This window comes from Triticum dicoccoides, chromosome 1A (assembly GCF_002162155.2).
Source record: "Triticum dicoccoides isolate Atlit2015 ecotype Zavitan chromosome 1A, WEW_v2.0, whole genome shotgun sequence".
In the NCBI taxonomy this organism is placed as follows: Eukaryota; Viridiplantae; Streptophyta; class Magnoliopsida; order Poales; family Poaceae; genus Triticum; species Triticum dicoccoides.
In genome coordinates this window covers 453,753,744-453,768,309 of record NC_041380.1, presented here as the reverse complement: position 1 = coordinate 453,768,309, position 14,566 = coordinate 453,753,744, and the positions used below count along the sequence as shown (strand labels likewise).

General features: G+C 50.3%; 1 protein-coding gene across 1 annotated transcript; it reads left to right on the top strand.

The window, feature by feature from the left end:
* Positions 1–11,868: 11,868 nt before the first annotated feature.
* Positions 11,869–14,119, top strand: LOC119278268 (peptide-N4-(N-acetyl-beta-glucosaminyl)asparagine amidase A-like). Its single transcript, XM_037559635.1, has one exon. The coding sequence runs from the start codon at positions 11,932–11,934 to the stop codon at positions 13,792–13,794; it is 1,863 nt and encodes a 620-aa protein (XP_037415532.1). The 5' UTR covers positions 11,869–11,931; the 3' UTR covers positions 13,795–14,119.
* The last annotated feature ends 447 nt before the right edge of the window (positions 14,120–14,566 follow it).

The following is a 14,566-nucleotide window of genomic DNA, read 5'->3' as shown; positions in this document are numbered from 1 at the left end:
TTTGTTGTAACATCAGGTTGTTACAATAAGATTTACGACTTAGCGCATCAGCCATGACGTTGGCTTTCCCTGGGGTGTAGGTTATTCCTAAGTCGAAGTCTGTGATCAATTCAACCCAACGTCTTTGCCTGAGATTCAGATCCGGTTGGGTGAAGATGTACTTCAGACTTTGGTGATCAGTGAATATTTCGCAACGATTACCGAGGAGGTAATGTCGCCAGGTCTTAAGTGCATAGACTACGGCTGCAAGCTCTAGATCATGGGTAGGATAATTCTCCTCATGTGGGTGCAATTGTCGTGAAGCGTAGGCAATTACGTGTCGATCTTGCATGAGAATGCAACCTAGTCCTTGTCGCGAGGCGTCGCAGTAGATAACAAAGTCCTTGGAGAAGTCTGGCGGTACCAGTACGGGAGCAGAAGTCAGGCGTCTTTTCAGTTCCTGAAAGCTGTGCTCACATTGTGGAGTCCACTCGAACTTCTTATCTTTCTTGAGGAGTTCGGTTAGAGGTTTAGCAACCTTGGAGAAGTTCTCGACAAAGCGACGACAATAGCTCGCTAAGCCCAGAAAGCTCCGAACTTGCTTGACCGATTCAGGTGGAGTCCAGTTAAGGACGGCTTGAACTCGCTCGGGGTTGACAGCAATACCTTTACCAGATATTACATGACCCAGATAGGTCACTTCTGACAACCAGAATTCACATTTAGAAAATTTGGCATAAAGGCGATGCTCTCGAAGTTTCTGCAACACCAGCCTTAGATGTTCGGCATGTTCTTCCTCGTTCTTGGAGTAGATGAGTATATCATCGAGGTAAACCACGACGAATTTATCCAAATACTCCATGAAGATTGAGTTCATTAACCGAGAAAAGGTGGCTGGAGCGTTGGTTAATCCGAAGGACATGACGGTGTACTCGTATTGGCCATAACGAGTGACAAAGGCCGTTTTAGGAATGTCCCCGTTCCTGATTTTGATTTGATGGTAGCCCAACCTCAAATCCATTTTGGAGAAGACTGAGGATCCAGCGAGCTGATCGTACAGGTCGTTGATCCTGGGAAGTGGATATTTGTTCTTGATTGTGACCAAATTAACAGGTCGGTAATCTACAACCATCCGGTCCGTACCATCCTTCTTCTTGACGAATAGGACGGGGCAAGCCCATAGAGATGAGCTAGGTCGGATGAAACCCTTTTTCAAGGACTCATCGAGTTGTTTCTTAAGCTCGGCTAGTTCTAGGGGTGCCATCTTATAAGGTCTTCTAGCAATCGGAACGGTTCCTGGAATGAGATCTATTACAAACTCAACATCCCTGTCAGGTGGAACACCTGGCAATTCCTCTGGAAAGACATCCGGGAAGTCACGGACTACCGGAACGTCCTCAAGGTCTGGCAAAGGGCTGGCGTTAAGAGAATATAATTGTCGCTTGGCTATTCGGGTCAAGACATTAACTATCTTTCCCGAAGGATGGGTGAGTTGAACAGTCCTAGAGAAGCAATCGATTTGGGCATGATGAGCCGACATCCAGTCCATATCCAGAATGATATTAATATCTGAAGATTTAAGGGCTATCAAAGACGCAAGGAAAACAAGTCTGTCGACTTGGATCTCATTTCCATAACTTACCCTAGAGGTCTGCCATCTAGACCCAGGGGTAGAGATTTCCATAGTGGATGGCATGTCACAGAATGCAACGTTATGCAAACGAGCATAACTTTCTGATATAAAAGAATGAGAGGCTCCTGTATCGAAAAGAACAGATGCCGGGTGGCAGTTAACAAGAAGCGTACCGAGAACGACGTTGGGATCCTCTTGAGCTTCTTCGGCAGAGATACAGTTGACATGGCCACGGGAAGCGGTGACCGGTTTAGCATGAAACACTTTCCCTGTCGGCTTGCCACGGCCAACAGCTTTAGCAGGTTGATTGGGGTTGGTCTGGGGGCATTCACGCATATAGTGACCAGATTCCCCACACTTGAAATAAGTCACGGAACTGGTACGTGGAGGAGCATTATTGGTTGGACCCCCATAGGGCTTGGCTGGTGCAGACTGTTGAATGGGGCGAGGCGCCTGGAAGGATGGCCTCGGTGTGAACCTGGGTGGCAGGGCGGTGTTGGGTACCCACACGCGGCGCTTCTGAGGACCAGCACCGGATGAGGAACCCATGTCACGGCCATGCTTGCGTGTTGCGTCATAGTCAGTCTGACCAGTTTCAGCACTGATGGCTTTGTTGACAAGTTTCGAAAAAGATGTGCACTCATGCAGACGGAGGTCACGGCGAAGCTCAGGACTAAGGCCCTTACGGAACCTTGCTTGCTTCTTGGCGTCAGTAGACACTTCCTCAGTTGCATATCGGGCGAGATTACCAAACTCCCTGCTATAGGCATCCACAGAAAGTCGGCCTTGGGTGAAACTGCAAAATTCTTCACGTTTACGGTCCATGAGACCCTCCAGAATGTGATGTTCACGGAAAGCCTCGCTGAATTCAGCCCAAGTAGTGACATGGCCCGCTGGGCGCATAGCTCCATAATTCTCCCACCATAGACTGGCGGGGCCTTCAAGATGATATGCAGCAAAGGTGACCTTGTCAGCCTCCGCTACCAGCGCGGAACACAGTTTATGAGAGATACTGCAAAGCCAGTCATCAGCGTCGAGAGGCTCGACGGAGTGGTGGAACGTGGGTGGATGCAATTTGATAAAATCACTGAGTGACACCACGTTAGCCCTCTGATGGTGTGCTGTATTCTGTTCAATACGCTCCAACAAACGGTTTGTCTCCCGCTTGTTTCTCTCAGCTTCCATCATAACCTCGGCTAGTGAAGGAGGATGAGGCAGATTTGCATCCCTGGCTTCACTGCCTTCGGCCTGCTCTTGAGAAGCAGGGTTAGCGCGCGTGTTGACCATCCTAGGTAAACAAGACAATGATTTAGTCAGGATGGTAAAATTCCGACATAGGATTCATAATGTAAGAAATAACTCGGAATGCAAGATGATCATCCGTATGACATGGTAGATACAGAAACTGCTTCTTTTATTCCATCGTCATACACACCATACAGGGTTTAGTACAAGACCAAACAAAGTACTATTACGGTGAAAAGAGGATTACATCTCATCGGAGGCATTCCAAGCTCCTATACATTATTTTTCTACACCTCCGGAAGGAGTACAAACTAGGTCATATCCCACGAGTCACGCGGGACGATAGACGACACAGCTAGTGCGAACTAGTGATACTACCACTAACTCAGACCGATCCGTAGTAGTCCTCATAGAAGTCACCTCCATAGCCTGGAAGTTCAACATGATCATCCGGAAACAGACGGTCTCGCGGAGCTTGTGGACCATAGGGGCTAGGATGAGGCCTTGGACCAAAAACGGTGGCCTGCGGGGACCGCGAGGTGGGGTGATGCCTCCTACATCACGCCAAACCATCACGTCTGGCAGAGCAGATCTCACAGGATAGAGATCGCGCATATCTGAATATCCAGCTTGCACCGCCGGTGCGAACCGAGTCAAAGTGGCCCAGTGGTCAGCACGGGTGTTGAAGAGCTCTAGCCTTAAGGCCCGATTTTCTCGGTCCTTATCCTCGAGCATCTCAGCAGTGGTGCGAGTCCGTGAATCCTCCTGAGTGGGGTCAGCATAGATAGCCTGGAGATACCCTTGTGCTCCCGGAAGTGATCCTGGCATATACCGGAAATCAGAGTCCCGAAATATCCCAGATCTGACTCGCATAATGGTCATCATAGAGTAGGCGGCGTCCTGCACAGCCATCTCAATGGTAACCCCGAGTCCATAGGAGCAGTGAAGAGGCTCGGTGGATCCAGGATAAGATGGAAATATCCTGACAGTGCAGAGATACTGACTCTGATTAAAATCTCGGAATTGCTCTTCGACCGTGTACTCAGGATACCAGCGGTATCCAGCCTCAGTCATTACCCTGACCAACTTAGCAGTATGGCCGGGTACATCTAGGCATCGAGTCAGGCGAACCACTTGATTGAGGTCGCGAGTGGCCATCTGAAAGCACAATCATAATGCAAGGGCATTAGAATTTCTAGCAAAATTTCGGCAGCATAACAGCTGTAAATGCTCAAGAAGGATTTTGAGACATTTGACAAAGGATTACATATACACTCATCATCATCATAACAAGGTTCTGAATCCATTCTGGCAACATAATGTGGTAGTAGAACTGAACTAGGCTGGTAACCATCAAACTTATAAGGTACTACTGATTAGTAACTCGTGATCCTGATAGAGAGAACAGATCCTAATTCCTTAACCCCGGTAGAAGAATGGACTGACTCAGATCAGAATGTCATAAGATAAAGGAGTAAAAAGAGCCTTACGTTCCATCCCACAAACAATTCCCCTACATATAACTAAAGAATTTCTAGACTCAACATCGACCAGTTTGGCTTGGAGAACCTACAGGCAGTCCGGCTCTGATGCCAACGCTGTCAGGACCCCGACTCGATGTCACATCGATCTAGCTGGTAACACCTCATATCACTTTGCGGCCTCACGCACGGTATCCCTACGGGTGTCGTCTTACCTTTTCCCGGGACCGTTTGCGCCTTTTGGCTCACGTATATGATAGTGTCGCTAGCATCCATATGATAAAGAGCCCGGGCTGACATGACTAGTCGTAAACCCAAAGTGGCACAGACTTACAGGGACAGGCATCCATGACCCAGCTTCGAACGTGTCGGTCATCAGCAAGTGGGTCCGGGCTGTAGCACTGGGCTAGCAGGACTCTGGTAAACCGGGCTGTAGCGGGCTAACAGGACTCCGGTACTCAAAGCGTGACATTTCCCTGAAGGGACAGACACAGGAACGAAGAAGGACACATGCCGGCCAGCCTAAGTGTTCCAGAGCAGTAGCAAGCTACCATGGCTCAGCGGTAACACTAGGAGACATTTCCCGGTAAGAGAGGCTACTAAAGATAAACAACTAGATAGTCAGATCCCACACATACCAAGCATTTCAATCATACACACAATATGCTCGATATGTGCAAATACAACGAAGCATCACAATCATGACTCTATGACACAAGTACTTTATTTAAGGCTCAGTGAGCCATACATAACATACACACAAAGGTACGGGTCTCACGACCCAACATACAAGTCATACAATCATACAAGCCAGCAGCGGAAGTAACTTGTCTGAGTACAGACAACTAGTAAAATAAAAGAGGCTTGGAAAGCCTCTGGCTATACTATGTGGTCCTTCACAAGCTCAGGGTCACCACCTGGGTCTTTAGCCTACTCGTTGATGTCAACGTCTACATAGAACCCATCAGAAGGGGTTGCAGCGTTTTCTGTAAAAATGTAGATTATAGCAACATGAGTACAAAGGTACTCAGCAAGACTTACATCAGATCCTACATACATGCATAGTATCAAGAAGGGTTGGTGGAGTTATTGCAGCAAGCCAGCTTTGACTCTTGGCTAGGCTATCCTACGATACTTCAACTTGAAATAGTTTTGCGCACACGAGTCCACTATTCACCACTTCAATACACTACCGAGGATCCACCTCCGTCCTCCTACGGAGGAGCCATCCTCGGCACTCACACTTATCTTGAGGCTTTTAGTAGTTTCCATTTACTTGTCTATGAACTGTATAGGCAACCAAGTAGTCCTTTACCGCGGACGCGGCTATTCGAATAGATCATGTTAACCCTGCAGGGGGTACTTCTTCATACACGCTCTCACCACTTACCGTCGTTTACACGACATGTACTCGGCAACCTTCAAGCGGAAGCCCAACGTGGGTGTCGGCCACGACCTACCTAATCACCTAAGCCTCCAGTCCAGGTTTATCGCCTATCCAGGTTCCATCCGCAGGGAGTCCGGCCGAGGTTTCCCATATGGCCCCGAACGATGTGAACAGGGTTCCCGAGATACCTAACGGGTATTCGGTACACCCGGCCACGTACCTACCGCATCACAGCCCACCCCTACGGTCAGCGCTGTCCACGGCCTCCAGTAGGCTACAAACACCAGAAACTACTTGCAACTCCTGGACAGAGAGCTAGGGTGAATAAGAAGTCGAGCGGGGTCATATTTCAGGGCCCAATGCATGGTAGTAGCTGTATCTTAAATCGCGCATACAGATCTCAGTGCTTAAGGTCGGCTTCAATGAAACAACCCACCATGTACTCCTACATGGCCTCTCATCGATACCTTTACCAAATCGTGTTCACCACACCACTCTCATTACCGACATAATCATTTCACTCTAGCCCATCACCCAGATGAACCAGACCTGACACGACTCTAAGCATAGCAGGCATAGCAAGGTAGGAACAACACATACATATGGCTCAATCAACTCCTACACATGCTAGTGAGTTTTATCTAGTTACTGTGGCAATGACAGGTCATGCAGAGGAAATGGGTTCAACTACCGTAACACACAGCAGTTTGAAACGCGTTGTCTTAGTGCAGTAAAAGAGAGCAGAAGCGAGAACATGGGATTGTATCGATATGATCAAATGATTGGTTGCTTGCCTGATGGTTCGATGCACTGATACGGTTCTTCGTTAGGGTAATCACGGTACTCCTCGGGGACAGAACCTGCCGCAGAGAGCACCGATACACAAACATTACCAAACAGTATGCAACAACATGATGCATGCATGAGACATGGCAAAATGAATGTATTGGGCTAATGCAACTAAGGCCAGAAGGGTTTGAACAAATTTGAATCAAAGATTCAAATTCCAAATTCAAATATGGCCTTTTTAAGTGCCTTTTCTTGTTCTGCTTAAAACATCAATTTAACTTGTTTGATCATGCATGAAAATAGTACAGATGGGTAGATTGGATTTTTCTGATCATTTTTCATATATAATTTGTCCAATTTGGAGTTACAGAATAAAAGTTATGAATTTTTGAAGTTTAAATAATATTCTGGAATTTCCTGATTTAAATTAAATCCAGAAAATCAATTACTGCGTCAGCCTGACGTCAGTGTGACGTCAGCAGGTCAACGGAACTGGTCCAGGTCAAACCTGACAGTGGGTCCCGCATGTCAGGGTGATTATTTTAACTAAAACTTAATTAAAACTAATCCTGTTTAATTAACAGGGCTGGGCCCCACCTGTCATTGACTCAGGGGAGTCAACCAGGGCCCACCCGTGGTCAAACCCGAGTCGGCTGCACCGGCGTTTAGCCGCCGGCGAGCCCGACGCGGCGGCGGGAGTGGTTTTGGCCATTTCGGCCACCAGAGGGGCCGCAGAGACCACCGGAGTGGAGCTGAGGACAACCCGCAGCTCTTGGCGGAGTCCGTTGGGGTCGGGGTGGCCGGAGTCGACGGCGGCGAGCTCGGCTGCGGCCGCCGGGGTTCGGTCGTGCACGGGAACGGTGCTGGAGCTCGAAGTCGAGCAAAGCGAGGCGCTAGGGATGCTCTACGGGGTCTTGCGAACTCGTTGGACTCGCCGGGGTGACCAAATGGTCACCGGAGCTGCGTCGACGGTGAGCTCGGCGACGGCGGAGGTTCGTCCGTGGTGGGGAGGTGGCTACGGTGAGGGAACGAGGGGAAGGAGAGGGGGAAACGGTGGCGTAGCTCACCGCGGTTGCAGTGGGCGTCGAAGCGGGCTCGGGGACGCGCTGGAGACGGCGAATTCGACGGCGACGGTGGTCGGAGCCCGAAGAGGGGAACGGCGACGTGGCGGCGATGCAGGGCTTCCGGGGAGCTGTGGAGCGGTGGGGAGGAAGAGGGAGTCGTGGCGGAGCTCCTGAGCTGGTCGGGGAAGCGAGGGGTGGCCGGAGATGGCTGCTAAGGCGAACGGCGGCGACGGTGGTGTTTGGCCGGGCGAGAGAGAGAGCGAGGGAGAGGAGGGGAGAGCCGGGGGAGAGTGAGAGAGAGCAGGGGGGAGGGCGTGGCGTCGTCCAGGGACACCGAGGCGAGGAGGGGAGGGCAGGCAGGCAGGGAGAGAGGTGGCGTGGCGCGGTGGCCGTGCGCGCGCGCCGGCCACACTCCCCTCCCTCTGTCGGGGCGAAGACGACAGAGGAGGGAGGTGGGCTGGGCCGGCTGCCGGCTGGGCCAGCCAGCTGGCTGGGCCGCACAGTGGAGGAGCCCAGGTAAGCTCCTCCTGTTATATATTTTTCTGTTTTTTAATTTCTGACATTTGTTTTGATTTAAATAATATATTAAATCATTTATTTAACTTATGCCAATTTTTGCAGGAGCTATATATATTATTCCAGAGCTCTTTTATAATTGGCATAATATTTGGGCATATATTAATATATATAATTAATATATTTCCAATGCAAATATTTATGCATTAATTCCAAATGCCCAAAATAAATGTCCATGATCCACTAAAATTATTGGTTTGATTTTTATCTCTGTCCAATATTTTCAGAGAGCAACATGAGCATTTTCTTGGACCCTTTTGGAGAAATTTTTATTTGGGTCATTTTCAAAATGGTTCTGAGGGTTTCACAGATCCACATTTCAAGTTTCTGATGAAGAGTAAACATGATGCAACACTCTAATGCATGACTAGCTAGGGTGTGACATCCCAGTCTCGATTCGTGCCAACCCAACAGACACTTTCAGAGATACCCGTAGTGTACCTTTATAGCCACCCAGTTACGTTGTGGCGTTTGGCACACCCAAAGCACTCCTACGGTATCCGGGAGTTGCACAATCTCATGGTCTAAGGAAATGATACTTGACATTAGAAAAGCTTTAGCATACGAACTACACGATCTTTGTGCTAGGCTTAGGATTGGGTCTTGTCCATCACATCATTCTCCTAATGATGTGATCCCGTTATCAACGACATCCAATGTCCATGGTTAGGAAACCGTAACCATCTATTGATCAACGAGCTAGTCAACTAGAGGCTTACTAGGGACATGGTGTTGTCTATGTATCCACACATGTATCTAAGTTTCCTATCAATACAATTCTAGCATGGATAATAAACGATTATCATGAACAATGAAATATGATATAATAATAACTAATTTATTATTGCCTCTAGGGCATATTTCCAACACTTCTACACCACATTGGCGCTAGAAGAACCCTCTGCCCCTTTCACGTGTGAGTCCTTTGCTCTCGAGTTCTGCTCAACATTGAGATGACCGATGACATCCTCGACAGAGAATTCACGTCTCAAGTGCTTGAGAGAAGTAGCAAAGTTCCTCCAACTAGGAGGGAGTTTTGCAATAATGCAACCCGTGACGAACTTGTCCGGTAACTCACACTTCAGGAGCTCCAGCTCCTTAGCAATGCACTGTATCTCATGAGCCTGGTCCAATACAGGACGGTTATCAACCATCTTGTAATCATGGAACTGCTCCATGGCATACAGCTCACTGCCAACATCGGTTCTGCCGAATTTGACTTCGAGCGCATCCCACAAGTTTTTGGCAACCCCCATATGAATATATGCGTCAACCAACTTGTCTCCAATCACACTCAGAACTGCTCCCAAAAAGATTGTGGTTGCCTCCCTAAACGCCTTCTCCTGTTCAGGAGCAATCGTTTCTGTGGGGGACACACCACCAACCCAGAACACGTTTATCGCTATGAGCCACAAGGTGGTCCTAGTCTGCCAACGCTTAAAATGCATCCCGGTAAACTTTTCCGGTTTCAGAGTAGCAACAAAGCCTTGAATCAAAAAGTGCCTAAAATAAGGTTTTTTAATTGTTGGAAATATTAGCACTTTTCCAATTAGACTAATCCACGAGAATACTGTTGGCATGGCATAAAAGATATGCATCTCATAGCGATACCTAAGCATACTAGCACGTACAAAACATAGAAGTGAACCATCTACGAGCAGTACATATACGGCTAGCACAAGTACGAGTAAGTGAGGGATGAACAGATCATACCCTTCGGTTGGCCAGGCCAACGCGGCTGCGGCAGTAGCAGCCTCGACGGCGTCCGTGGCCTTCTTCTTAGCTGCGGCATCGTCGGCCATGGTGTCGATGCGGAGGTAGTAGTGGAACCAGAGGCAGACAGAGCTGGGAACGGATCGGGAGCAGTTGCGTCGAGACGCTCCCAAAAAATCTTATTGTCGTTCTCCCGGGCAGGATCTCGAACGACAGGGTTCTGGAGGCACCTGCTCTCCCGACCTGTCGTGCACGCGCTCGTCGGGATGGGGTCGCCGGAGACAGCACAGAGTGAGGAACAGTAGATGACGATTAGGTTACGCGAGAGGGAGTGAGTGAACCGAACTTGGTCACTCCGCTGGGCAGAGCCTTCTTATATAGGCCGTTGGGTAGGAAGACACACTCCAGGAAAGGGAGTCGTCGTTCCCGAAGAAGGGTCGCACACCCGCGAATGGAGTCAACGAATCCCGGGAACGCAAGTCAGCCCACAGTCCAATGTCTCAGACAGTGGCCCACCTGTTAGCGACTCGTTCCTGAGCGGCAAAAATAAGCTCTGGCTCGGCTCACCCGTGGCGCACGTCGTGACGAGGCGGGCGGAGGAGGAGGAGGAGCGTGTGTATACCACTCCTCTTCCCAAGCTCCCAATGGCAAGTGGTAGAGCAACCCTTATAAATGGGTCTCAACTCTCCTCAACTAGCAAGGTGGGACTAAACTTCCCTCCATCTGCCATCTCATACATGAGCCTCAAGATTAACTAGGGATTAGTGTCTTATATGAGCCTAAGCCCATCCATAATCCAACAGTAGCCACCCGATCATTTGTTGGTTCTCATGAATAGTTGTTTGAAATCTCTGGAAAAAAATGTTTATGTTCTTGCTCCCAATATCAGTAGCACTTGGTCTCGAGCTCCAGGTGAAAAACCTCTGTCTGACTTAATGGTTTGTATGGGCCGACAATAACAATGCGTTCATGTTATTTCTTTGTTAAAGATATTGCATGGAATTTTACTCAAACTTGAAAATATCTTGCTAATTTCTTCGACTGCGTTCTTGTGTAGATCTTTACTCTCTTTTTTTGTAAACCCAGGATTTTATTTATATAAGATAGGTCACAGCTAAAACATCAACATTGTCCTTAACTAAATTACATAGAGCAGCCTTTGTTGGACAAGAGGCTCAAGAGTGAGCTGCACTAGAAAAGTGTAAATGTAAATGCTTCCAGGAGTTGAATGGATAGCAGCTTGAGCTTCCCTATGGGCATTTCTTTTGATTTTGAACACCCTGACACCCTACTATCAACCCCTTCTGTGTTTAATATAGGAAATGTCTAAGGCACATCTAGATGTGCCTTACTTATTGCACATCTAAATGAGTGAATCAAGCATAAAAAGGAAAAGAAAAAACAAAAAGAAAATATCCGCACAAATCTCAACGTAAGATCAATGATATAGAACTTAGATGTGCAATACTTATGACACATCTAAATGTGCCTTAGCAAAACTGTTCAATATAAAGCTCTGGTTTGATACTCCAATGTCCTGGCTTCTCTATCGGTTTTCTTGCCGCTGCCGCCATAGCAAGTGTAGATCTTCTACTAGTAGCTGCTCTCATATCTACAGCAAATCTTCTCGATGTAATGCCAGGTTGACTTATGAAGCCATTGACTTTCCTCTGGGAAAGATCCTTTCTATACGCTGCGCTGGGATGCTGAATTAATAAAAAAAATACATCCCTTTTTGAGGGCTTCAGTTTGCCAAAGAAAAAATCTTCTGTGGAACACATGATCTAACTTTGGAACCAAGAACAACTTCACGTCCATACCACTAATACTACGTGTCAGTTGATCGTCTGGTGGTCAGTGATCAAATGCTCAATTTTATTCACTGCCGTGCACGATCTCACGACTCACGAGCACCACCAACGACCAATCTGAAGTACGGCAGAATTGCAGAAAAAATAATCCAAAAGAGATCCAGAAAACACCACTCAACACGAGTTGAACAAGCCGGCCCGGCCCTCGGCACTCATCAGTGAGCCAGCGACCTTTTCCCCGTCGCAGCGCAAGATGCCGCCGCTGGCTCTCCTCCTCCTCCTCCACCTCCTCGGCCCGGCTCTCGCCGAGGCCCCCGACCGCTACGCCGTCCGCTACGCGCCGCCGGCCACGGGCAATGCGGCGGCCCAGGAGTACGTCGACCCCACCTACCCGCTCCAGGGCCCGCCCCCCGCCGCGCCGACCTGCACCGTGCCGGTGCTCTCCTACTCCTTCGCCAACACCTACGGCGCGCCCCCGGCCAAGGCCGCCTATGCGCCCCCGCCCGGGTGCCCCGCGCCCTGGTCCCAGGTCGTGCTCTCCTTCTCCGCCGCCTGCGCCGGCGACCAGTACGACCGCGTCGCCGCCGTCTGGCTCGACGGCTCCGAGCTCCTCCGCACCACCACCGCCGAGCCCACCCCCGAGGGCGTCAGCTGGACCGTGCGCAAGGAGGTCACCCGCTACTCCGCCCTCCTCCGCTCCCCGCCCGACGGCGTCCTCTCGGTCATGCTCGAGAACCTCGTCAACGACCAGTACACCGGCATCGACAACGTCACCGTCTCCTTCGAGTTCCACGGGACTCCGGCTTACCTCTCCGTGGTAAATCCCCCCTCCTCCGATGGTGATGTCGCCGACGCCAGTCCGGCGGCACCGACGCTGCCGGAGTCGTACTTCCAGCCGGCGGACCTGATCCTGCCCATCTCGGAGGCCACCGGCGACAGCGGCTACTGGTTCCGCATCCAGAACTCGTCCGACTCGCGCTCCAAGCTCGTGACCATTCCGTCGAGCACCTACCGTGCGGTCCTCGAGGTGTTCGTGTCCCCTCACTCCAACGACGAGTTCTGGTACTCCAACCCGCCGGACCTCTACATCCAGGAGAACAACCTCACCACGCAGAGGGGCAACGCCGCGTACCGCGAGGTCGTCGTCAGCGTGGACCACCACTTCGCCGGCTCCTTCGTGCCGTTCCCCGTCATCTACACGGGCGGCATCAACCCGCTCTACTGGCAGCCCGTGTCCGCCATCGGCGCGTTCGACCTGCCCACCTACGACGTCGAGCTCACTCCGTTCCTCGGCCTCCTCGTCGACGGCAAGGCGCACGAGTTCGGCATCAGCGTGGTGGACGGCATCGCCGAGTGGCTCGTGGACGCCAACCTGCACCTCTGGCTGGACCCCAGCGCGTCGGACGTGCAAGCGTCGCTCGGCCGGTACCGGACGCCGCGGCTGTCCATCTCCCGCCGGTACACGACGCAGCTGCTGAACGGCAGCTTCAGCATCCATGCCAAGCGGAAGTCCTTCTTCAGCGGCTGGGTACTGTCGTCGCTCGGCAACTTGACGACCGAGGTGGAGACGGAGCTGGAGGCACGCAGCCTGGTCGAGTTCACCAGCGACGGCCGGAACAAGACCGTCCAGATGAAGGCGGAGCAGGAGACGGAGGTGCTGGTCCGGTCGGAGGCGAGGAAGGTGATCGGCAAGCTCAAGACCGAGTCCGAGTACCCTCTGTCGTTCTACATGGACACGGAGGACGGCGAGGACGGCACGTCCGTCGTCACGGGGAGCCTGTCCCACACCCTCAAGCTCGAGACGGAAGTGAAGTCCGACGGGTTCGAGAACGAGGCGAAGCTGGTGGATGAGCAGACGGCGGTGGGCTGGATGGTCGTCAAGGACCACGACGTGATCAACGGGTCGGCGGCGACGAGCCAGATGTACCGTTACAGCGACGACCGGTGGCGCTACCAGCGGATGATCGACGCGGTGGACGGGCTGGTGCTGGGCGACAACGTGAGCGAGAGCTACCGCGTCCAGGACGCGGCGAAGGCCAAGGCTTGCCTCCCCGGAAGGAGCTGTGACGGGACGGCGTCGGCGGACGAGCGCTGGGTCGACATTACTGCAATGTAAGCATGGTGATGGAGGATTTTTTTGGGGGGAGTCCCAGATCCGTGGGAAGTTACGAGCAGGTTCAAATTGTTTTTGGTAGTTGGATTAATCCAGTGCACCACATTATGTCCGGTGCATTCTTGTTGTTCTTGTATACTTGTAGTTTATGTGAAGTGATGATGTAGTGCACGTTCGTGTCAACGCTTAGAGGCCGCACTTTAGGGATCTCGATCTATTGCTGTGTGTAGCGATTTGTGTGACTACCTAGCTGTATTTTTTATAAAATATATAAAACGTGGAGACGCTATTATGATGCTTGTTATTAATAAAGCTGGGGGTTGTGATATGTATGTCTTGTTGGTCAGTAAGTTGGTGAGTGTGGCAGTCTTTCGAAAAGGGTACAAAGGCTTTGCTTAATGTACGACTTGATATTCCTCTGGACGAACAAAGTATCCAATTAGCACACTTTACCCTCATCTAATAAATATGATCATCCCTCTAATCAATTTCAGATTGTAGGTCCTAAAGCTTTTGTTGTTGTAACGATTGGATACTGGACTATTACAAACCATTGCTCCTAGAGTGAAAACATTTGCTTGGAGGCTGCTTCGACGCACTCTTCCTCCATTTTCTCCATGCTACAAAGGCTTTGCTTAATGTACGCCTAATAAATATGATCATCCTTCTAATCAATTTCAGATTGCAGGTCCTAAAGCTTTTGTTGTTGCAACAATTGGAGTGTTCTTAATAAACCCTATCTCTAATCAGGGGCGGAGCCAGGATTTGGATAGGG

Coding starts and splice junctions, on each gene's coding strand:
- LOC119278268 (XM_037559635.1), top strand. CDS start 11,932: ATGCCGCCGCTGGCTCTCCTCCTCCTCCTCCACCTCCTCGGCCCGGCT.